The 24,187-nt window shown below is 45.7% G+C and overlaps 1 protein-coding gene across 3 annotated transcripts in view; it reads right to left on the reverse strand.

Moving 5' to 3' along the window:
- Positions 1-3,491: 3,491 nt before the first annotated feature.
- LOC310754489 (gamma-aminobutyric acid receptor subunit alpha-3-like) overlaps positions 3,492-24,187 on the reverse strand; it is a 36,393-nt gene continuing 15,697 nt past the window's right edge. For all 3 annotated transcript variants that reach the window (XM_083596460.1, XM_083596461.1, XM_083596462.1), the window contains exons 4-10: positions 22,270-22,337; positions 11,375-11,595; positions 10,406-10,488; positions 8,934-9,068; positions 7,730-7,882; positions 6,792-7,003; positions 3,492-5,448 (exon numbers count right to left, since the gene is read on the reverse strand). In XM_083596460.1, the coding sequence (XP_083452586.1) occupies positions 5,092-5,448; positions 6,792-7,003; positions 7,730-7,882; positions 8,934-9,068; positions 10,406-10,488; positions 11,375-11,595; positions 22,270-22,337 (1,229 nt within the window). In that variant the 3' untranslated portion in view covers positions 3,492-5,091. The remainder of the gene's footprint in view (positions 5,449-6,791; positions 7,004-7,729; positions 7,883-8,933; positions 9,069-10,405; positions 10,489-11,374; positions 11,596-22,269; positions 22,338-24,187) is intronic.

A 24,187-nucleotide genomic window follows, 5' to 3' on the forward strand; every position in this document is an offset into this window, starting at 1 on the left:
GGCTTTTCACCAGGACTTAGTTGGAAGCCAGTGGCCTCCTTTGGGAGTGGGGAGGAATATCCATCTAGATCAGGGCGGTCCAACTTTTTATACTAAGTTGGCCACAAAAATACTTCAACACAAAACCTGCAGGCCACACACTGCCTTGTGTGGGAGGGGGGAATGAAGTCAAAATTTGACACCCACAAGCCTACCTTCCCAAAACTGGCTAGGTGAGGTGCTGGGCTTTGGGGAGGAGGCATGAGGCTCTAGCAGAGTACCAGATGCTGCCCATCTTCTTCCCAAAGCTGGGAAGGAAGGACTCTGTCAGAGCCCTCATACCTTCTTCCCAAAGCCCAGCACCTCACCTTGCTTACCTGACTTTGGGAGGGCTGAGGGAGAAGGGGTCAAATGTTGCTGAGGGCCACCAAAAAAAAAGGCCTCAAGGGCCACATTTTGGACCACCCTGATCTAGATGGTCTATTAAAATAGAATGCATATCCCATGTGCCTCCCTCCAAATGAATCATTCTACAATCAGAGAGAGAGGGAGAGGGAGAATAAGGATGCTGGAGAATAAGGATGCTGGCATTCTAATCTATTCTATTTTGTGCCAGATTGTGGATGCACATTTCAGGGTGAAAATAATGATTGTAGTGTGGATGAGAAGCAGGACTCCCACCTGAAAGAACGTGCCAATGTGTCTCTGATTAACACCTGTGCTTCCTAATCCAGCAAGCACTGCAGGTGTAGAGAACACCTTTCATCTATGGAGCTTTCTGCACAGGATGAAGGAGACTCTGGTCTATCTGCAAGCCACCAGTCTGAGTTTGTGGCAAACATTATTTCCAGATATTTTAAGATCCAAAACTTCCCATGAGAAGTCCAGGTGAGGTCTCTCAAGCTTTTGTCCTACTCAGTCATTGCCTTGGGCAGGCGCACACCCTGCCTGCATCAACTGTGCAGTTTTGAAAATAAATCAGTTACGAATTTATGCCATTCCCAAGGACAACTTCTTTCAGGCTCTTTTAACTCCGCTAAACCTGCTGCCTCTAGATGCTCTTCCTTGACATTCTTTTTTGCTCTCTACATCTGATTAAGTTCGGAACATCGAGAGGTGTGGGTTCAAGATTAGAGTTTCTTTAAAAACACAGTTCAAGCATGCAGTTCTGGCAGGACAATGTGAACCCAAAAGAAAAGTGCCATGGAAGGAAAGAGAAGTGTAGCAAGGAGAGGGTGAGTCTAGTCACTGTCACACCAGTAAATTATGAAAATGCAGGCCTTTCTTTGTGCTTGTCCTATGAGACAGGCCATGGTTATTATGGCCATTCTGCAGTTGGGTAAAGGGAGGCTGATTATAGAATCGGGCTCACCCAGCTTTGATGCTCCAGTACAAGCCCTTGGCTGATGTTAAGCCAAGGCTTAACCGGGCTGCACAAAGCTCTGTGGCCACTGAGTAGCAGGAAAAAATGGGGGAAAGTGACACGGGATGGGGGGGGGAATAGCATCCTTGTCCTGATATTTAGATTTATAAGTAGTGGTTTCAAAAACAATTCTCCCCCTACTATTCTCAAGGATTTTCACAGTGATACGATTTTGTAAAGACTGGATATTATTTTGTATAAAAAAGAAAATAATAATAAAATAAAATGGCTTTTCAAATTTTCAAAAAAACCTTCAATAGTTGCACCACAATACATCACACAAGACGTGACAAGCTGAACATTTTAAGCCCCAACAAAAGGGAAATTGAAAAGCACCAGGATTTCCCTGAGAGTTGCTTGATGCATATTGATTCAAAACAAAAACAAAACCCTTTTCAAGACCAACATTCTTCTTATAAGGGGAGAAATTCCTCATTCTACTCTAAATTGGGCTGGGGCTTCCAGGGGAAGCGAGAGACTCTGGTTGCCTTGGACAGCTCCTCTCAGAGACGGTAAAGAAGGTGGTGGTAGCATGGTGGGAATTTGCCGTGTGCAGCTCTCTTCTGTCCATTCCCATTTTTTCTCTCTTTAAGGAATCTCCCCTACAATGGCACACAGGCCCAGGCGGGGAGAGAAGGCTTGCTTCCATGAATGCCACAAAGGACACCCAGCAGCAGATACCCATCATGGCAAGGATGTGAATGAGTGAGTGAGTGAGTGAGTGGCTGCTCTCTTCCTGAGATTATGAAGTCTTGTGGAGGCCAATGGTGTGTGTGGGTGTGTGCGCGCAGTGTAAGATAACCAGCCTCATATACCCAACATGATTAAGTCTAATTATTGCATGAAGGGGTTAAGACCATAGAGTAAACTGTCTATCAGGAAAGCTCAACATGTGAAGAGATCTGAGCTGGTTGTTGCAGCTCAGACTGCATGGCTCTTACAAGCCACTCTTGATTAATTTAGGAACTTTTACCACTTAGTAACTAAGCCAAGCCTCCTGGCCCTTGTGGAAAAGCACATGAATTTGACCTTTAGAGAGTGTGTAAGTAAACCATTTTTAGCTTCTCAAATGTGTGAGAAGGTAGGGAAAGAGAGAAGTTTTGGAACTCACAAGGGCATATGTTAAAGGTCTACAACCCTTATGTTTTTAAAATCTCTGCTGGGAGTCTCTCACCAAAGAGTACTAGCCCCAAACTTGGATCATGGCATCCAGGAATTCTATTTTTCCTACCTATATCTTCCCCCCTGAATGAACATGCAAATGAACACAACACCCCCAGTGTCTTTGCCCACTGCTGCCAAGCAAACATCAGCACTCCGACTTCCTATTTCTCCTCTTTGTCCAACAATTCAGTTCCTTAGAGGGACAAGCAGCTGAGAAATTTCCATCCCATTCCAAACCTCGGCCTGCCAAGATGGAAGAGGCTGACTAGCCTCCTGGCTTCCTCCAAACTAGGCCCATTTTCATGAGGTGGTTGAAGTAATATCCCAACACAACATTTTAAAAGAAGCATTTCTCATGCTCCCAAATGTCAAGATATTGTAACAATCCACAGGGAGCATTATATTCACAAAGAATGAAAGTAGAAATGCAGATGATAATCCACTCCTTCACACAAACCATTGAGGGGGCTAGAAACCCTTTGGGGCACAGTGTGCACATTTGTCCCAGCACCTCACCCCGAACACAACCAAAGAGGGAAGCAGGGGAGGGGGGGATGATGAAAGAATGAGAACTGCAGGAAGGGTCAACTCTGCCCCACCTCCCTTTAAAAACAAAATCTAGAAATCCAAGTCCAGCAAAACGGCAGATAACTAACACACAGGTGCCTCTGAATCAGGCAGTGCAGAACTACAAAACCCATTGTTTGGAAAGAGAGGTTTTGAAAGCATCTCCAAGGAAACCAAGGGATGCCAAGACAGTGCAGAGAGTGGGATAAACCTATTCCTACTGCTGTCAGCACCTGTAGCTCAGGCTCACTCTTAAACAAGGTTATTTAAACTTGCCAGTTTCTGAGAACAGAACCTGCACAAACTCCATGGCTGTCCTGACTGTTTGCAGGCCAAATTTGCATCACCTTCAATAATCCCTTCTGCTGCCCATAGTGGCCATCACCACCCCATGGCATTGTTCTCCAGAACAGGAACATCTTTCTCCTTGAGCAGGTATGAGGAGTCTGTGGTAAATAGCATTGCAGCAAAAATAAAAATTCATGTGTTGCTAGACAAACAAAGGGTTAAGACACATGGAGACGGGGCATTCTGTGAAGTCACATCCCCTGCTTTCCTAGGTGGGGGAAAGTAACAAAAGGAAAATAATCCTTACTACTTACTCCCTCCCAAAAGTTCAGGTTGTTGTTTTCCTTTACCATGTAACTAAAGAGAGGAATGCTTCTCTGTGCTTTCCTGGACAGATTCCATTATTTATCTCAACCATTTATTTTGTAATTGAAAAAATATATTCTGCCTGTCTTATTTCACTGCTGCTTACTGCTGAATCGAGTCTGAGACATTATGAAAGTAAACAATATTTTTATTCTTACATGACAGACTTCTTTGTTATTCTTTTGTTTATACGGATAAAAGGGGGAAGGTCCAGTCAGCTAGAACACCCTGGACAATTATTAAGGTTAAGCAACCTTGTCCCAGAAGTTTCCACATTTTATACCACAAAGGGATGGTAATTTTAAACTCTGCTAACCAGACGATAATCTCACACAAGTGAGCACGAGGAAGGATAAATAATGAAGAATATCTCATCCTATGCTCCAAACCCATCTAACATCCCACAGGCTTACTTTTGTTCAGGGGTTATAAAGTTTGACTCAGCAAACTAGCCACCCATAATTTGTGGTTGCCACCAGTCCCCTCCCCACTGGTAGGCACGGAGAACAGGGTCATCTCTCATTTGCGTGGGGTGTGGAAAAGGAAAGAGGGTCTGGTTGCTTTTCCCTACTTAAAAACTGCAGAGGGAAGGAGACACCCAGGGCAGGAGGGATCTGTGTGGTTCTGGGAGGCCTCATCATCAGAGGATGGGGTGCACTGTCCCCTATCCCCCAAATCCACCCAATATTTCCAAACTACGACTCCCAACATCACTGCTTGCTGGAGCTGATAGGAGTTGCAGTTCAGCAACATCTGAAGGGCCACAATTTCCCACCCCCATCATTGGAGGAAAGAAGCACAGCAGAAGAGGAACCACCAAGACAAACTCACCAAGGGATGAGAAAGGTGACCACTGGAGACACCAGGGCAGACCATCAGAGGTCACTAGAAGGGAAAAAGAAACTGCCCTGCATTCCTCAGCAGAATTTAGCATGAAATGAACTGGGAATGAAGCCAGCTCCCATTGGCGTGGGGCAAGCAGGGGACTCTGGGGAGAAGGATGTCAGACTCACCACGCGGGAGGCACCACTTTTCTATTATACGTCCTCTCAACACATACCTCCACACACCTCCACAACAACAACGAAATAGAAGAGACCAAACAAGTAACAAATGAAAAGTTCTTGGGGTTATCCTTGTAAAAAATCACAGTTTGATTTGCATGGGGAGAAGGAATAAGTCAGCTGATAAAATTAATAAGAAGATAAAATTAATATAGAACCAGCCGGGGGACAAAGGAGCCCCCACAGAGACTCCTCTGCCTGGGCCACATGGACAGATGGAAGAGGGGTGAGGGGCTTGCTTCATTCCTTGGGGATCATGCCCTTGATAGCCGACTCCCGGTTGACGTACGTCGCCCAGTACACCATGTTGAAAATGGTGAACAAGACCGGAAAGACGATGCGGGACATTTTGTCTACCTTGCTGACACTGTTGTAGGTCTTCTTGTTCTCAGGGGGCTTCTCTTCCAACCGGGCCACCTTTGGGGGCGCAGCAGCAGCAGCAGCAGCAGCAGCTGTGACAGGTGTGGCTGTAGTTGCTGATGCGCTCTTGGCAATGGTGGGCAGGCCTGGCTCCTTGGTGATGTTGAGGGCATACGTTGTGCCAACAATGTTGTAGGTGTTATTGGTCTTCTTTGCCAGCATGACGGGCTCTTTTTTCTGAGGAGGAATGAAAAAGTCTTTGGAAACCAGCCCAGAAACAGCTCCCAGAAACACTTGCTACTGCAGAAATAAAAGGCTTGCAAAAAAACAAAACAAAAAAAACAACCAGATGAACTTGGTGCAATTCAAAAATGCACCACGTCAAACCTGGATCAGAGGGAAGGGGAGCATCTGCTTTGCATGCAGAAGGTATCAGGTTCAATCCCCAATGGCATCTCCAGGCAGGGATGGGAGAGATCCCCAGCCTGATACCCTGAAGGGTATTGTCAGTGTATACAATGCTGAGTCAGATGAACCAACTGTCTGACTCGGTATAAAGCAGCTTCCAATGTTCCTAGAGTAAACCACGTTGTGAGCTGCAAATGCTACAAGTCCTTGCCAAACATGGCATCTCCAACAGGAAATTTATGGCCAGTGAAATCTCAAATCATGTACGTGTGCTGCCTCACACCACAGGGAATCTGCAGGTAGGGCTCTTCTCTTCTCTCCCCCTCCCCCCTTTTAGAACAGGAGCAGTATCTATGTGATTTCTCAACCCCTTTATACAGCAGGTCATCTGTGTAATTCCAGGTGACATTTAACACATTGCAGGGCTTGAGATCATCTCCACAAATGTGGGAAGCCAACTGGCCTTTCACAGGTGAAAAAATGCTTCTGGGTTATAGTTATTCTCAGAGCTCCTTTGGTGATGCGTAAAAGCCATACAGGATAAGCAAAGGGGGGATTAGGGGCAGCAGCAGCCTCTTTCTTTCTTTCTTTCTTTCTTTCTTTCTTTCTTTCCTTCTTTCCTTCTTTCCTTCTTTCCTTCTTTCCTTCTTTCCTTCTTTCTTTCTCTCCCTCCCTCCCTCCCTCCCTCCCTCTCTGGGCTGCAAAACATTGATGTTTAGCTCTGTTTGGAGTAAGGCAGAGGTTCTCAAACTTTTGGGGGCCAATCCCCCCCTTCGTTCCATGAACTTACCCCCAGTGCCCCCTACCCTACAAAAGCACTATTCAGAATAGCAGTTTGCCTAATGCACTAAGGAAGATAACAACACCATATAAGTCAAAACAGTGACAATTAATTGCACATTTATTCAAAATCCAATTAAAACCCTTTCATTTAATTAATTCAACAAAACTGATGAACCTGATCCAGTGATAGCAGCTTTCCAAAATCTGATAGTCATTTACTCCTCCTGCACCCCCTGCTACCCCCTAGGGAATCCCACCCCCCAGGGTGTGCTACCACCCACTTTGGGATCAACCAAAGTAAGGTTTCAATGCCTCTTCTTGTATGTCAGGTTCTGATTGCTCTCCCTCTTTGCTTCTCTCCTGCTCCCTCCAATGACTCCCTCTCTCACCTTCAATTCCTGGGCCTCCAGAACCTTCTTGCCATCCCAAGACCAGCTGCGTTTAGTGAAGTAGTTGACGGCAGCAAACTCAATCAGTGCAGAGAACACAAAGGCATAACAGACAGCCATGAACCAGTCCATGGCCGTTGCGTATGCCACTTTGGGCAAGGAGTTTCTTGCACTGATGCTCAGGGTGGTCATGGTCAGGACCGTGGTGACTCCTGTGGGAACAAAACCAGAAGAGGCACTGCTGAAATGGGGCCACAGGAGGTTTTCTCCCTCTTGAGGGCAGTGGGGGATCCATTGAGCCTCCTTGGGCTGCTTTGTCACAGCAGCCACTGCCCTAGATGCGCCAAGAAAAGGTGGAAGGAGCCAGTGCCGCACCTGAGCACAATCCCATTGTCAACACCAGGTGAGCTGTGTCTAATTATACAATTATGTTGCAGAATTAAATTAGCAAGACATTTAAAATAGGGCGATGGGGAACCTGTAAGGGCCCTCCAGGTGATGTTGGACTACAAATCCCATCATCATCACTATCCCTGACCATTAGCCACTTTGGCTGCTGGGAGTTGGAGTGCAGCAGCATCTAAATGGAACCCACCGGTTAGCCACCCCTGATTTAAAGAAGAGCTGGTTCAGCATCTTGTTGTCACAGCAGCCAAATGGATCCCTGCCTGCAGTTCGCAGCAACTGATAATCAGAAGCACTACTGCCTCTGACAGTGGAGGTAGGACATAGCCGTCATGGCTAGCAGATACTCCTGGGGGAAACCTCAGAGTTTAAGCCTTATGCAAATGTCTGTCATCAACATGAAGGGAGTGTGGCTGACAGGCAAGAAGGTCCCTGCTGCTGCTGCTGCTTCTCTCCAGCACCAGTCTTGATGCTCTCCCCATCTCCCTGTTTCCTCCAGTCAGCCCTCAGACCATCCTCCATCAGAAGCTCACCAAACACTGTCCGTGCTGGAACACTCTCTCTGTTGAGCCAGAAAGAGACTTGGGAGAGGATGACTGTCATGATGCAGGGTAAGTAGGTCTGGATCACAAAATACCCAATCTTACGCTTAAGGTGGAAGTAAGTGGTCATCACAATGTAGGTTCCTGCAGTGATATGAAGGGGTGGGGGGTAGAGAGGGATACAAGGGGTTTTTAATTTGCCTTTTTTCTTTTCTTTTTTTGCATCCTTGCCAGTAAACATGATTGTTGAGATACAACCTGCAATGGAAAGCAATCGTTTTTGTTTATACTTATTAAATTTGTCAAGGCAACTTACAACCAGACAAACAAACAAACAAACAAACAAACAAACACTCCATATAGATTAAACCCCACATACATTAAAAGCAAGGGGAGGGAATACATTTAAAGCATCCCACCCACTTCTTAAAGGTCACAGATAGTTAAAGGCCAAAGGCCTGATTGAAAAGGAAAGTTTTTGCCTGGTGCCTGAAGATATGTAAGGAAGGAGGAAGGTAAACCTCCCTGGGGAGAGTACTGCACAAGCAGGGAGCCACCACTGAAAAGGCCCTTTCTTGCACTGCCACCCTCCTCAGGAAGCAAGGTAAGGGGACCACCTTGAGGGGATCTACAGATCCGACCTCCAAGGAATGCATCACCAACTGCTGCCACCACCACCACCACTGCCTTTGCCACTGTGGCACCAATGGCTGTGGCATGCTCCTTGGACGCTGGATCTGCTTCCTCCTTGGCAGCACCTTCCCCAATGCCACCTCTATAGTGGCCTATTTGTGAAAAGGAGGGGCTGCAAAACAATGCACATAAAAACTGACTCTGCAATTTTCACCTGAGACCATTCTCCGAGTGCCCCATCTGTGGGAGGTAGGGACAGAAGAATTGGGCACTTTCAGTTGTAGCCCCCCCCCCCATTTGTGCAATGCTATCCCCAGGGTGGATTACCTGGTGCCATCATTACATAGCTTTAGGCGCTAGGCAAAAAAGCCCCGATTCCTCTTTTACCAGGGCTTGGGCATTTTAGTATTGTAAGTCTCGTTAAACAAGTGAGATGTTTAGTCCTGCCTTTGTGGTTCCTGCTCATCATGGAGAATCATAGAATTGTAGAGTTGGAAGGGATGCCCAAGGGTCATGTAGTCCGACACCCTGCAGGAAACCATCCAAGGAGGCTCTCCATTACCTGTGCTGGATTCAATGGAGTCTCTCCCCACATTGTGGCCAAGGAGGTCGTACTGATTCAGGCGGGAGCCTTCCTCGGCCACCTCCACTTTCCCATGGGTCCAGGTATAGATCACCTCTGTCTTGGTGTAAGCATCTGTGGAGAAAGCAGAAAGGATGGGATGGAGGAGGTTTAGCTACACCCTGGCAGCTCCTGCCCAATGAGGAGCATCTCCAAAATGTTGCCCAGAATGGCTTCCAAAGGTCAACCCCAACTCCAGGAAAGACCAACCCCAACTCCATTAGAAAGCTGTATCTGGCACAGAGATGCCTGACTGAAACCTGATGCCTGCACTCCATCAAGGTGTGGGAGGGAAGGAGGCTGCCACCTGGGATCTTCCACACTCTGCAAAAGACCAGTGGTGGTTCCAGCGGCTTCCATTGATCTCTCCAATAACCAGGCTACTGGACCACTGGAGATATTTCTGGACTGCAGCCCATGCTGAAGCATCAGTGGGCACTCAAGTTAGCCAAAGCAGGTGGAAAATAATAAGCCCACACTCAGAGGTTTGTCCCAGACAATTATTAAACAAAGCACAACATTTGCAGTTATTTGATGCATACAGACTGGTCTGTATGCATGTGAGCTTCTTATGCATGTGAGCTTCTTATACTGCAGGGCATAGAGAGACATGTGAAATAATAGGGAGTGGGAGGCACTGTGGTCTAAACCACTGAGCGTCTTGGGCTTGCCAATCGGAAGGTCAGCGACTCAAATCCATGTGATGGGGTGAGCTCCCAATGCTCTGTCCCAGCTCCTGCCAACCTAGCAGTTCGAAAGCACACCAGTGCAAGTAGATAAATAGGTACCGCTGCGGTGGGAAGGTAAATGGTGTTTCTGTGTGCTCTGGTTTCCGTCACGGTGTACCATCATACCAGAAGTGGTTTAGTCATGCTGGCCACATGACCCGGAAAACTGTCTGTGGACAAACGCCGGCTCCCTCAGCCTGAAGCAAGATGAGCACCGCACCTCATAGTCGCCTTTGACTGGACTTAACCGTCCAGGGGTCCTTTACCTTTACCTTACCTTACATGTGAAATAATTGTTTTAGATGATGATGAGTGGATTACAACAATTCAAAAATACAATATTAAAAACAATTAAGACAATTAAGGGGAGCATGGTATTCTACAGGAAGGGACTTTTCTAGAGACTGCTGTCCTACAATCAATTTTCACCCAATTCTGTATAAGGTGGAGGTGTAAACCTCAAAATTCATTTATCTGTGAGGAAAAAAATTACCTTAAAATGACAGCTTCACTTTGGAAGGCCACTTTGAAAATAGAGGTTCATAGCAATGCAGGATGTTGCATAAGCTCACACTCTCAGGGATGTTTGCTCGCCTGATAGCTAGCCTGCCAAGGACCCATACCTGCTGCCTTCAAGCCAAGAATACAAGGGCACTTTGCTTGTGCTGTCAGGAAAGTACTTACAGCTCCCAAACTTCAGTGGACAGGCATGAACGTCCATTGGGAAGTCTTCCAGGTGCATCGGACACTCCGCATGAATGGTCAATCTACAAGACACAATGACCACTGCCAATGGAATCTCCAGGTGTTAAACCTACCCTGTTATCCCACTGCAAGCAAGGAGTTTCCTAGGCAAACTCTTGGCCAAATGGACATTTCCTGAGAGCGAGTTGTGCTCCTGTATCCCACTGCTTTCTGACATGATCACTGTAATCCAAATGCTCACATCCACACATTTCCATGGGGGATTGCAATGCATACTCTTAAAGCTGCATAAGCAGCACATGCTTCTCCCAGTACAAAGGGACACAAAGGCATTGCAGGATTGGGAGTCATTAAACTGCAAAAAAATACCAAGAACATTCTGCTGAAGCTTTATTCCTTGTGAGTTGGAGTGACAAGTCTTCTACAAGACCAAGGGAGGAGGAGATGGACTGAACCAGGGATTTTGAACAACATCCTGCAAATCATTAAGACCATCAGTAAAATGAGAAAGTGCCTACTAAGTCAGGCCAACGGCTCATGTGATATGATTATGCTGACAGCTCAGACAGGGAAAGGCAGAGATCCCCACCCCCACTCCATTCTGCACTTCAGGTTCCTCTAAGCTGTCGGGATTGATCCAGTGGCTGCATACTTTATCATATCCTCCTACTACCCCTGAGCTATGGTCTCCAGAAAAGTTGCATGGCAGCTGACTCTTCCCAGTGGAGCCTAACCTGCAGTGTCTGTGACATACTCAGGCTGGTTGTAGGGCTGTGAAGATGCTTGGGCAGCAGGAGATGCTAGTCAAGCTGCAGGAAGGCCAAAGGAAGATGCCCAAGGGGAACCCTCTGGTGCCCATTTCAGCTGAGAGGCTCAATCCCTTCCAGGAGGTGATGGTGGGTGCTGAGTAAGGAAGACATGCCTTTGGGAAGCGAAACCACCACCTACCTCATGGTGTAGAGGAGGGTACCATTGTCCACCAGCCGAAGAAGCTTGTTGGGTGTGGTCATGTTGTGAGCCACCGATTTCTTGCCATTGTGGAAAAAGGTGTCGGGTGTCCAGATCTTGCTGGCCAGCAGGTTGTTGAGGGGGAGGATCTTCATGGGGCCATCAAACTTTAGCCTCTCATCTCGCCAGGACTGCCGGAAGAATACATCAATTGTGTACTCCTGCCAGAAGAGAAGATGCAGGTTTAGATTTTAAATAGCTATTTTGCAGATGGTTCACTACATATGCAGAAATATTTCTAAAAAATAAAATAAATCCTTGTTCCAGTGGACTTCACAAAGTTAAATACTTTGGTCTGGAATGTTTTCAGCCAGGCAGATTCTTGTTCCATCTATCTATGGGGCAGGGGAGTTCCCTATCTTGTATACTTACCCATAGGAGAGTTAGATCCACTGGTGAAAGATATAAGCATATAAGGACATGAAAATATGAAAAGAACTCTGCTGGATCAGGCCAAAGGGGATCCACCTAGTCCAGCATCCTGTTCTCACAGTGACCAACCAGATGCTGATTATGCAAGTGGGATCCAAGCACAAGAGCCCTCTCCCTGCCTGGGGTACCAGGGAGAGGGGGAGAGGGAGAGAGACAGAGAGATTCCTTTCCAGCATAATTGTTGTGGGGCCACTTTCTGCCAGAGAGCCTGGGGAGAACTGGGATAGTCCTTGGCATTCTGAGCCCAACAATGTGCTCACATCCTCCTCTTCCCACCGACATGGGAACCAGATGTGTGGTGAGGTCTGCCCTCAGCATTTCCACTACTTCTTCCATTTGCCCCATAGTCTTCCCCCCTCTGTACCTCTCCTCCAACATGCATTCATTCCCACCCTGCCAAGTTCTGCCTGCCTGCCTGCCTGCCTCCCTGCTGCTGCTGTGTCTGTCTCTAATCTGCTCCTGGCAGCCACCTTTCCTCCCTGCTGCTAATCTTGGCTCTTCCTTTTTTGCCTTCTCAGCAATGCCCTAGCCTGCCTCCAGGAGGATGACATAGATCTGCTAGTAGAATTTAGTCAGATCTACAGATTAAGCTGCTTTCACAGCCCTCCCCTCTATCCAGGAGTCTGGAATGCAGATGAGGGAAGGGGGTGCCACAGATCTCCAAAAAGACAATTCTCCTCTGGAGGAAATAGTGGCAGTTAAAAGTGACACAACACAGTACTGTAGAAGGATCATCTACTGAGAGAAGGTGTGGACTCAGGAATAACTTAAGAAGAGCCTGCTGGATCAGGCCCATGGCCCATCAAGTCCGGCATCCTGTTCTCACAGTGGCCACCCAGATGCCATGAACAAGGGCAACACACTTCCCCTCTGTGGTTTCCAGCCATTGGTATTCAGAAGCATTACTGCCTCTGAACATGAAAGCACAGCCATCATGGCTAGTAGCCATTGCTAGCTCTCTCCACCTTCATGAAAGTGTCTAATCTTCTTTTTAAAGCCGTCCAGGTTAGTGACCATCACTCCTCCTGTGAGAGTGAGTTTCATAGTTATGTGAAGGACTTTCTTTTAACCATCCTAAATCTTCTAATTTTCAGTTTCATTGGATGTCCAGGAGTTCTAGAGTTATGAGAGAGAGAAATTTTTCTCTGTGTACTTTCTCCATGCCATCGTTTTATAAACTCCCATCATGTTGCCTCTTACTTGCCTTTTCCCTAAACTAAAAAGTCTTCTTTCTTCTTAGGGGAATTGCACCATCCTCTTGACCATTCTGGTGGCCCTTTTCTGAACCTTTTCCAACTCCATAATATCCTTTTAGAGGTAAAGCAACCAGATCTGTGCAAAGTACTCTAAATGTGGCCACACCATGGATATACAAAATGGAGTTATGGTATTTGCAGTTTTATTTCCAGTTCCTTTTCTAATGAACCATAGCAAGGAATCTGCCTTTTACACAGCTACATATAGAGGAGGAAGGGTGATTGCAATTCCCCTTTTCAAGTCAGGGCTCATCCTCACTTGCCTGTGCTCCTCATTTTTAAGCACATATCTGTGCTTTAAAACCCCCTTTCCTACTGCTTTCTCTCTCTTTTGGGTCATGGTACTTTCCCCAAGAAAACCCACTCTTTACTGCTGAATCAGAGCAAACAGCAATCTGCGGGGAACCCGAATTGCCATTTGATCTGATTCAGCATTAAAGAGTAGGTTTTCCTGGGGGAAGTGGTGCAGCAAAAAACCCAAGCACTTGGACACAGACCAGGAAGGTGTGGACCTATGCCTAGAAAGCATGGGCAAGAAGGTAAGAGTGGATGAGCTCTTTAGTTAGAACTAAGGTGTTTGGTACTATGGTCCAGAGCACCTTCTATAAAGATTGGAGTTGTTTCTGCAGACAGGGCACCACTGATTAATAGGCAAATATGTCTGATAAACCAGATATGGCTGAAAGTGGAAAACACACAGCTTAAACATACTCACACACTTGAACAGGAGAAGTAAGTGGATGAATCATAATAAAAATTGGCCCTGAAACTGGAACTGTACATTCCACAACCATTGCCTTCTTGAGCTGCAACCCAAAATAGGAGGTAAGGGAACACCCAGCTACTTAAAATGAATTTGAATCTCCAGGGCCTGATGAGCTTGCAGATGTACTGTAATCTCAGAGCCTCTGTCTATAATATTTGAGAATTACTGGAGAACAAGTGAGGTCCTTGCAAACTGGAGGCAAGCAAATGTTGTCTCCATCTTGAAAGCGGAGGGAGAGGAACCAGATAACTACTGACAGGTCAGCTTAACATCAGTTCCAGGAAAGGTCCAAGAACAGATAATTCAACCGTCAGTCTGTGACCACTTAGAAAAGAATGTTGTGATTACTAAGACTCAGCATGGGTTTGTCAAAAATAAATCATGCCAGATGAATTTCATTCTTTCTTTGATAGAGTTACAAGTTTAGTAGATCAGGGGAATGTGGTGGACACAGGGTATCTCAATTTCGGTAAGGCTTTTGATGAAGTCTCCTCTGATATTCTTGTGCAGAAGCTGATAAAATGTGGGCTGGATGAGGTAGATTTGTAAAAGGCTGACTGACAGAACCCTAAGTGTTCATTATTGGTTCCTCATCATCCTGGAAAAAAGTGACAAGAGGGGTATCGCAGAGTTCTGACCCGGGCCCGCAGTAGTTCAATGTTTTTATAAATGTCTTGGACAAAGGAATTGAAGGGAAGCTCATCAACTTTGCAGATGACACCAAATGGGAGGGCTAGCTAATGCCACAGAAGACAGAAATGGGATTCAATATGACCTTAACAGATTTGAGAACTGGGCCCAAACTAACAAAATGAATTTCAGTTGGGACAAATGTCCACTTCTACATTTAGGCAGAAAGAACGAGCTGCATAAATATAAAATGCAAGACACCAGGCTTGCCAGTTGTACCTGTGAAAAGGACCTAGGGGTCTCAGTAGACCCCAAGGGTAACATGAGTGTAATGCAGTGTGGTGGGGTGGGGAACTAATGCTATTCTAGGCTATATCAACAGAAGTATTGATCAAGGGAAGAAATAGTAACAGTCTATTCTGCCTTGGTTGGAGCAGACCTGAAATACTGAGTCCAGTTCTGAGTGCCACAATTTAAGAAAGATATGGACAAGCTAGAAAATGTGCAGAGGAGGGCAAACAAGATGATCAAGGGTCTGGAAACCAAGTCTCATGAGGAATGGTTGAGGGAGCTGGGCATGTTTAGCCTGGAAAAGAGGAATCTGAGAGAAAATAAGATAGCGCTCTTCAAATATCTAAAGGGCTTTCCTATGGAAGATGCAGCAAGCTTGTTTTCTCCTGCTCTGGAGGGTTCAAACCAATGGCTTCAAGTTACAAGAAAGGAGATTCAGGCTAAAAATCAGGAAGTACTTTCTGACAGTAAGAGCTGTTCGACAGTTGACTGGACTCCATTGGGAGATTGTGGATTCTCCTTCTACTGAGGTTTTTAAACAGAGGTTGGATGGCCATCAGTCATGGATACTTCAATTAAGATTCCTGCATTGCAGGGGGTTGGATTAGATGACCCTCAAGGTCCCTTCCAACTCCACAGTTGTATGATTCTATGATTTTACTTATTTTATGTGTTTTTACTTTACAGCGGTACCTCTGGTTGCGAACGGGATCTGTTCCAGAGGCCCGTTCGCAACATGAATAGAATGCAACCCGCAGCAGTGCGTCTGCACACGCGCATGCGCAGGTCATGATTCTCCACTTCTGTGCATGCGCATGTCATTATGTGCGTCTGCACATGCGCAAGCAGCGAAACCCGGAAGTAACCCTTTCTGGTACTTCCAGGTTGCCTCGGGACGCAACCTGAAAAAACATATCATGAAGCAAACATAACACAAGGTATGAGTGTATATGAATTAAAGAGGTTGGCTAAAGTTTAAATGATTGTATTTTCCGTTTCACGTCTCCTCAAATCAAAAAGAATATAGAGAACTACTGTAAACAAAGGCATTGCCCTTTCCCTCCGCCTGTCCAGCTTTGGTCCTGGTGGCCTGCTTGTATCTCAAAAGAAGATCCTGGGATAAAGTAATCTAGTAACACATGTGTATGCGCAAAGTTGTATCAAGGCCCCACGACCGGCAGAAAGCAGTTAACTGAATGCCATTCTTTTTTGTGCATATTATTTTAATTACTAAAATGCACATTTTTTAAAAAAATACCCCCAAATAAAATGTTTTCGGTTGGTAGAGCATGAGACTCTTAATCTCAGAATCATGAGTTCAAGCCCAATGTTGAGCAAAAGATTCCTGCATTGCGGGGGTTGGACTAGATGACCCTCGTGGGTCCTTGCAACTCTGCAATTCTATGATTCTATGTGCGAGCATGAGAGAGCTGATCCCAACTCTCCTCTGAATTTCATACTCTTGCCCTACCCCTCCTCTCAGTTACACAAACACTGAAACTGAATAGGAAGGGCAGCAAAGTTCTTTCCAAGCACTCCAAGCATTCCCCCCCCCCCAATGATTCATCAGTGGTATCAAGGACCCAGCAACAAGTTCAGGCAAACAAAACCTTCAGCAGCAGTTTCTGTGGCAACGCTGGTGCAGCTGGTAAGTGCAGATGGTGCCCAAGACATGACCAGTTGTTGTTGTTGCTGCTGCTGCTGCTGCTGCTGCTGCTGCTGCTGCTTCCTCCTCCTCCCGATCCAGTGCTGCCCTACTCTTCCTCTTGACAGATACTGGGCATTCTGCCCCCCCAGTTCCTTCCCCTTTGGAAGAATAGAAACACCCCAACAAGCAACAAGTCAGTACTACTTCATCTCTGATGCCCCCTGCTATGGTGAGCCTTGAACCAGTATATTTGCTTTTGAAGCCTCCTTCCTGTAACTAAAACCAGCTGACCCCAATCGGAGCATTCAGGACCAAGGCTATCCCAGCAAGCAGCTTCATGTGAGGAGTCATGGACAGACTGACTCCCTGTTCTCCAGCCAAGGAAGACAGCATGACTTCTGGATCTGAGCCTTCTTGCTCCAGTGCTCCAGCCACCCACTCACCCACTCATCCACTCAAAGTCTCTGTCACACCAATATCCAGCAGTTCTTCTCCCTCCCCTCTCTTCCTCAACAGCAGGTGATGGACCAGGAGCAAGAACCTGGGGTTACAGTAGATAGCTTGATGAAGATGTCAGCCAATGCGTGGCAGACATGAATAAGGCAAATTCCATGCTGGGGATTGTTAGGAAAGGGGTTTAAAATAAAACTGTCATTATCATAATGTCCTTATACAAATCATAGAATAATAGAATCTTAGAACTGGAAGGGACCCAAGGGTCATCTAGTCCAACCCCCTGCAATGCAGGAATCTCAGCTAAAGCATCCATGACAGATGGCCATCCAACCTCTACTTAAAAACCTCCAAGGAAGAGGAGTCCACAACCTCCCAACGGAGTCCATTCCACTGCTGAACAGCTCTTACTGTCAAAACGTTTTTTAAAATGCTTAGTCAGAATTTCAATTATTGTAACTTGAAGCCATGGGTTTGAGTCCACCTTCCATAGAAGGAGAAAACAAGCATGTTCCCTCTACCATGTGACAGCCTTTGAAATATTTGAAGATTGCTATCATATCTCCTCTCACTCTCATCGGTTCCAGGCTAAACACACCCAGCTCCTTCAAGCACTCCTCATACGGGTTAGTTTCCAGACCCTTAACCATCTTGGTTGCCTTCATATGCACACGTTCCAGTTTGTCAACATCCTTCTAAAAGAGTTAAATTTAGTGTTACTGGCTCTGGCTTCCGATTCTTTCTTTCTCTGTCACAATCTCTTTTCTCTCTTCACACCAAAGCAAAGAGCCATAATATATTCAGTCACCCAAGCCTAATTGAAAATAATAATAGTAATGACATGTCCAGTTCAACCAACAACAAGGCACAAACAAAGTTTCCTCATGGCTTGGCCAGGGTAGCTGATCAATAATCCCTGTACTAAAGATGTGTGAGTGGGTGTTTGTGTGTGCAAGAGGGAGACCAGCCATGCCATTGGACGGAGTGATGTGGCTGGCTCACGTAGCTGATTTAGGTTGTCATCAAAAGGTATCACATTCTTATCCCTCTTTTTACTATGGGGTGTTGACTGCCAGGGAAGGGAAAATGCATTTGTCGGATCTCAGGTGGCAAAATAACTTGACTGGCCTTGCAAGCTACTACTTTTGTGCATCTTGGTTGGGGAAGGGGCATTTGCTGGCCCTCCTCAGGCAACAACATGCCTTGAGTCAGCCCTGTGCCCTTCTATCTAGAGAGGGAATAGTGTCGGCAGCATTTCTTCAGTTCAGATGCCAACCCCTACAAAAAAGAAAATACCCAAAGGGGCATCACATTTCCCATGCATGGATGACATCTGTGGAACCCAAACAAGCTTGTGTGGATGTGACCATATTATTCTTTACCAGCCCACCTTGTTCTGAGCCCCTTTTTCAAAATCACACGGCAGAGGGGGGGGGACCCTGTTCTTCAATACCTCCCATTTCCCTGTTCTCCACAGTTCATTATACAAGCTTCCTTATTCAAATATGCTCCACCTTAGAAGTAATTATGAGAGACTCCCTGAGGCTTGGATGACTGAAAAATTATGGCTCTTTGCTTTGGTGTGAAGAGAGAAAAGCGAGTGTGACAGAGAAAGAGTCAGAAGCCGGACCAAGTGGGAAAGTAGCAGCTCCAGTAACACTGAATTAACTCCTTGCCCCAGAGGAAGAGGGCCTATTGATGGGGCCAGAAAGAGCCTATTGATGGGGAACTCCTCAAAATGGGATATTATAATACATTATTTCCCAGCCCTGCTGGGCCAGCCACTCCAATTTCTGCCTGATCCTTTGGAGTCCAGCTCCCATGACTGAGCAGCTTCACAGTCTATATCAATGGAAGATCATAAGAAGAGCTTGCTGTATTAGGTCAAAGTAGGCCCATCTCACACAGAATCCTGTTCTCAGAGTCACCAAAACAGTTGCCTATTGAGCACAAAAACACTCTCCCCTCCTGCAGTTTCCAGCAACTGGTATTCAGAAGCATCACTGTCTCCAAATCTGAAGATGGATAGTCATCATGGCTAGTACCATTGGTAGTCTTATCCTCCATTAATTTGCCTAATCCTCTTCTAAAGCCACCCAAACTGGGGGGAAATCACTGCCTCCTGGGGGAAGGAGTTTCATAGTTTAACTCTGTGCTATATGTAGGAGGACTTCCTTTGTTCTATCCTGAACCTTCCAACATTCAACTTCATGGGATATCTAAGAGTTCCAGTGTTATGAAAGAGGGAGAAAAACTTCTCTATCCACTCTCTCCATGCCATGCCTGATTTCATAAACTTCCATCATGTAACGTCTTACTTGCCTTTTCTCTAAGCTAAAAAGTTTGTTGTTGTTGCTAGTTTCTATACCACCTTTTACCCAAGGATCACAGAGTGGTTTGCAATATAAAAACACAAAATACAAATAAAAACAATATCCCCATTTAAAAGCCCATAGTTTGTTTAAGTAGCCTAAGGCCTGGGAGAAGAGGAATGTTTTTTACCTGGCACCTAAAGGTATGTAAGCAGGGCACCAGATGAGCCTCCCTGGTTAGAACATTCCACAAGCAGGGATCTACAGCAGAAAAAACCTGTCCTTATCTTGCCAACCTCCAGACCTCCCATGGAGGGGGCACACAATGGCTACAAATGATGATCACAAGGTTCAGGTTGGTTCATATGGGGCAAAGTGGTCCTTGAAGTATTGTGTTTAGCATTTTATAGGTCAAAACCAGCACATTGAATTGGGCCTGGAAACTAATTGGCAGTGCAGTTGGGACAGGAATGGCATTATATGCTCAACCCGTCTTGCCCTGGTGAGCAACCTGGCTGCTGAACCAGCTGAATTTTCCAAACTGTCTTCAGAGGCAGCCCCACATATAACACATTGCCAAAACATAGACCACAGAAGTTAGACTATCCTTGTCCAGATATGGGTGCAGCTGGGCCACCAACTGATGCTGATGGAAGGCACACCACGCCATTGAGGCCACCTGAGCCTCAAGCGACAGCAAAGGATCCAGGAATACCCACAGCTGTAGAAAAAAATGAATGAATCTCTCTCAAAGAGATTTTTACTGCTTACATCTTACATGATCCTTTTGTAAGGAAACAAAGTTCTTTATTTTTAAGTCATGGGGGTATTCTTCTCTATTTTACTGCCAAAGGATGGGAGCTTATTTGCTGTAACTCCTGAAACTCTGTGCATAAAACACTTCACTTATTTGCAAAGCCAAGTGTCTTTATTCTAGCCATAAATATTTTCATGGGGAACTTTGTTTAAAGGTGGTTGAGGGCAGAAGCAAATCTAATCAAGTTTTAATACGTTTGGAGCAATTGCCATTCTGCTGTCTCTGTTACAAGAGAGTAAGAATCTCTCTTCCCAAACTCTCTCTCCAACATCACCCCTGTGGTATGTGGCTGTCCTGTGACTGGCTGGGCTTAGTGACCTGTCACTTAAAGTCATCTGGGCACAAAAGACCTCTTATTGATAAGAGTCCTGGTATTTTGTTGTCCCTCGTGCAGCTGACATTGGAAGCCAAAGGTGACTTAGTATATGCCCAGTTTTAAAATTCTGATTTAGCATTTTATATTCAATTTGATTGTGCACACTCATTCTCACTCTCCTTTCCCTATTTTATATAGTCTTAAATCAGTAGCTGGGACTTGGAATTCTGCTGCTTGTCTTCCTCTTCCTGAGCAGCCCACCAGAAGGGCTGTGGAAATGGCATCCCTTGTCCTAAATGGCAATATGCATGGGTTGTGGAGAGCACAAGCAGAATAGGACACTTAGTTCTACCAGGCTACCATAAGAATGGTCTAGACTGACTCCATCAGGCACAAGTCTCACCAGCATAGACTGGTGGCTCTGTTTTGATCTTCCTGTGGAAGACAAATCCAGTTGCCAAGGAAGGAACAGCCACTCCCTATAGTGTCTCTCCCCTCCCCCTCCCCTGGTTCAACGTGCTTGGAGATCTCCAGACTAGCATGGTCACATTCAGAACACGAAAGGAAAACAGGGCATGGAGCCCATAAAAAGCACCTCTCCTGGCGAGGAGGGTCCCCACCCACAAAGCTTGCATCATCCTTTATTAATTGGGGAATCCCAGGAAGAACTAATTCCTCATCAGCATTTTCTGTGGTTTGGGATTTTTGGGCACAGAAGCAACTCTGTGTGCTGCTTTCTGACAATGATTTAGGCTATTTCATTTAGGCATGCAGTTGTGGGAAGAGAGGCCTCAATTCAGTCCTTAGGACTTCTGCCAGCTGTGTCCCCTCAACCTTCCAGCCATCCCTCCCTTCACATTTTCCTTATGATAGCAAACACTTTGAATCTCCTTCTGCCCTTTTCTTCTTTGCTGCCAATGGAATAAGGATCAGCTGCAAACAGGTGGCTCTTCTAGTGGGCATGCCTGGTAGAGAAAGCGGGAGCTGCCTACCTGCCCAAGCATAAAAAGGTGCTTAGCTCCCATGACAGCTTGTCCTTCATTTCCCTTGCTACCCACTTTGGGAGGGAACAGGGGTAAGGATGGCTATTTGGAGAGGCTGAGAGGACACACCAGCCGCACTGACCTGGGAAGAGCTGATACTTACACTTTGCCATCAGCAGCTGGTACATGTCCATTCACCCCCACAAAGGGACCTTGCCTGCCACGACCAGATGCAAAGGTCTGGAAGGATAAGGATTCATGCAGGATAAGGCTATCAATGACTACTAGCCATGATCGCTATGTTCTACCTCCACAAATGTGGGAAAATGATGCTCCAGTCAAAATATAAAATTCCATGTTTGTTAGGTGACCAAAAGGCTAAGGCACATAGAGTTCCCTGTAAACTCCTAGAGATCAGTCTGTGAGGTCACATCCTCTGCTTGGAGAGGCAGGAAAGGTAGCAGTAGCAATATGATTCTTATTCCTTCCTTCCTGCTCGGAGAATGTTCTTTTTCTCATCATGCAACTGTAGGGATAGGATGCAGGGTCTGTGTGCTCCTAACATCATATATTTTGTAATCTAGGAGTATATTTTTCTGGACTTATTTCACTGCTATTTTCTGCTTGAATCAAGTCTGCAACTTTTTTGTAACTAAACGATATTTTTATATTCTAAAATAACAGATTTTTATATTGTTGTTTTTTTTAGAAGGATAAATAAAGGGGAAGATGCAGTCTGCCCAAGACATCCTGGATAATGATAGAAAGCTACACAGTCTTTCCCCCCTAGTTTCTGTGTAAATACTGCAAAGGATGGGATTTTTAACTCTGCTAAACTAGATGCTAATATTACTCAAGCATGTAAGAGGAAGGATAATTAATAAATAATTGATCCTATCCTACCTTCCAAATCCATCCCAACAGCACCTACCATGTCTGTGTCCGAGACGGGCCCAAAACTTGTTACATAAATGTTGGTCTTGACTTCAGTTACTGTATCTGAAAGAAGCAAAAAGGAAGAAAGCAATTAGCGGTGATTTGCATGGTGAATGTTTCCCTGTGTAATTTCTGCCTTAGCTTTTTTTGAAATCTCCAGGCTTGCTGCTTCCCTGGATTACGGTCGAATGATCCACTTTTGTGCTTAGTTGTGGTGGACACTGAACAATGACCAATTCCATAAACAAACACAAATGGGGTGTGTGGGCCTCTAATCAGGGCCCTCTGGCATTCATCAGGGATGACTTCCTACAAGTGCCTTTAAACAGCACATAATGCCTTCTGCAAAAATAGAGTCATTTTGAGTTTAGACTCCAGGAGCTCCACAGTGCCTTTGGAGAAGCATTTAAATGAAACACTCACTCAATTCACAAAACAGTGATTTTATTAATGCTTTGGATTTGTTTGTAAATGCAAGTAGTGGCTCTCTTCACAGGCTTCTCTCTCAGGTGAGGTCACATATTTGCAAATCCTGATGCAATGAGCAGGTCCTCCCAACAGATGCCTCCATCCCTCCATCCCTTCTCCTCTCCTCTGGTTGCTCTCATTCACAGAAAAGGACACCTCTAGCCCCATGATATCTCAAGACACTAGTGAGTTTTGAAGTCTCCCGAACATCCACCCCTGCAGTGAGAAATGAAGTTAGCACCACTTGATTTAAAGGCTTAGAGCTGTTTGTTGACATGGGCTAATCTGTTGCCAAGCCATAGTTCAATTGAAATAACCAAAGACGCACAACCCTGTCAGGGCTGCATGCCTGTCTGGAGCTGAGAGGGCTCAGACTGGGAACATCTGAGTGTGTGTGAGCTAAAGTTGCACCTTCCTGGACAAGGATGACCAGCCTGCATGGTGGGTGGGGTGAGAATACTGAGCTGCCTGGACGGGTGGCACAACATGAAGATCACAAAGAGAAGGGGTCTCCATCCCACATAGAGCTGAGAAGGGGCCCACTGCACCACCCTTCTCTGCTCAGGGTAGACACTGATGCTTTTATGATGTCAGGGGCCATTATATCAGTGCCTAGTCTCCTCTCAAAGCTACTTGCCTGCCTGGGAATTAACTTACCCCATGTTAAGGAAAGGACAAATCAAGGCTAGGTGCAGAGGATCAAGAAGGATCAAGGCATGCAGAGCTGAAGAGCAACAACTGAATGTCAGTGCACATAGTGAGGAGGGCAGAGGAGAGCATAGAATCCTAGAACTGTAGAGCTAGAAGGAACCAAAGCGACATATAGTCCAATTCACTGAAATGCAGGAATTGCAGCACTATCAAAATTGTAGCACTGTCATAATCAGGTGCTTTGGAAGACCTCTGGGGGCAGAGAGAGGTGGGGAACTAGTTCTGCAGACAGATCTTATGGGCCCCAGGAAGCAAATTAATGTGAACTGCAACCTCTAGTATAAGTGGAAGAACCAACACTAGACAACCAGGAACCAAACCTAAAGGAAGACTTTTTTTTAAATGTCATAGATGATTTACATATAATATGCTGTACTACCATGAGGTCAACAGTGAACATGGTTTTCTTACTGCACCAGCTGCAGGAGAAATGCCAAGGGCAGAGGTGCCCCTTCTACATTGCCTTCATAGAACTGATGAAGGCCTTTGGCTTCACCAGCTGAAAAGGACTCTTCACATAAATCAGTAAGATAGGGTCCCCACCTAATCTTTGCAATGTGATCATGTCCTTCCACAAGAAAATACACAGCACAATCCAGTATGAGGGTTCATCCTTGGATGCCTTCCCTATAAAGAGTCGTGTGAAACAGGGCTTTCTAACAGTAGGAGTTGTGAATTGAGGACCCTCCACCCGCATAGGATTATAATAAGACACACAGACACATTATTTTAGG

Source organism: Podarcis filfolensis, assembly GCF_964270895.1.
Source record: "Podarcis filfolensis genome assembly, chromosome: Z".
Taxonomy (NCBI): Eukaryota; Metazoa; Chordata; class Lepidosauria; order Squamata; family Lacertidae; genus Podarcis; species Podarcis filfolensis.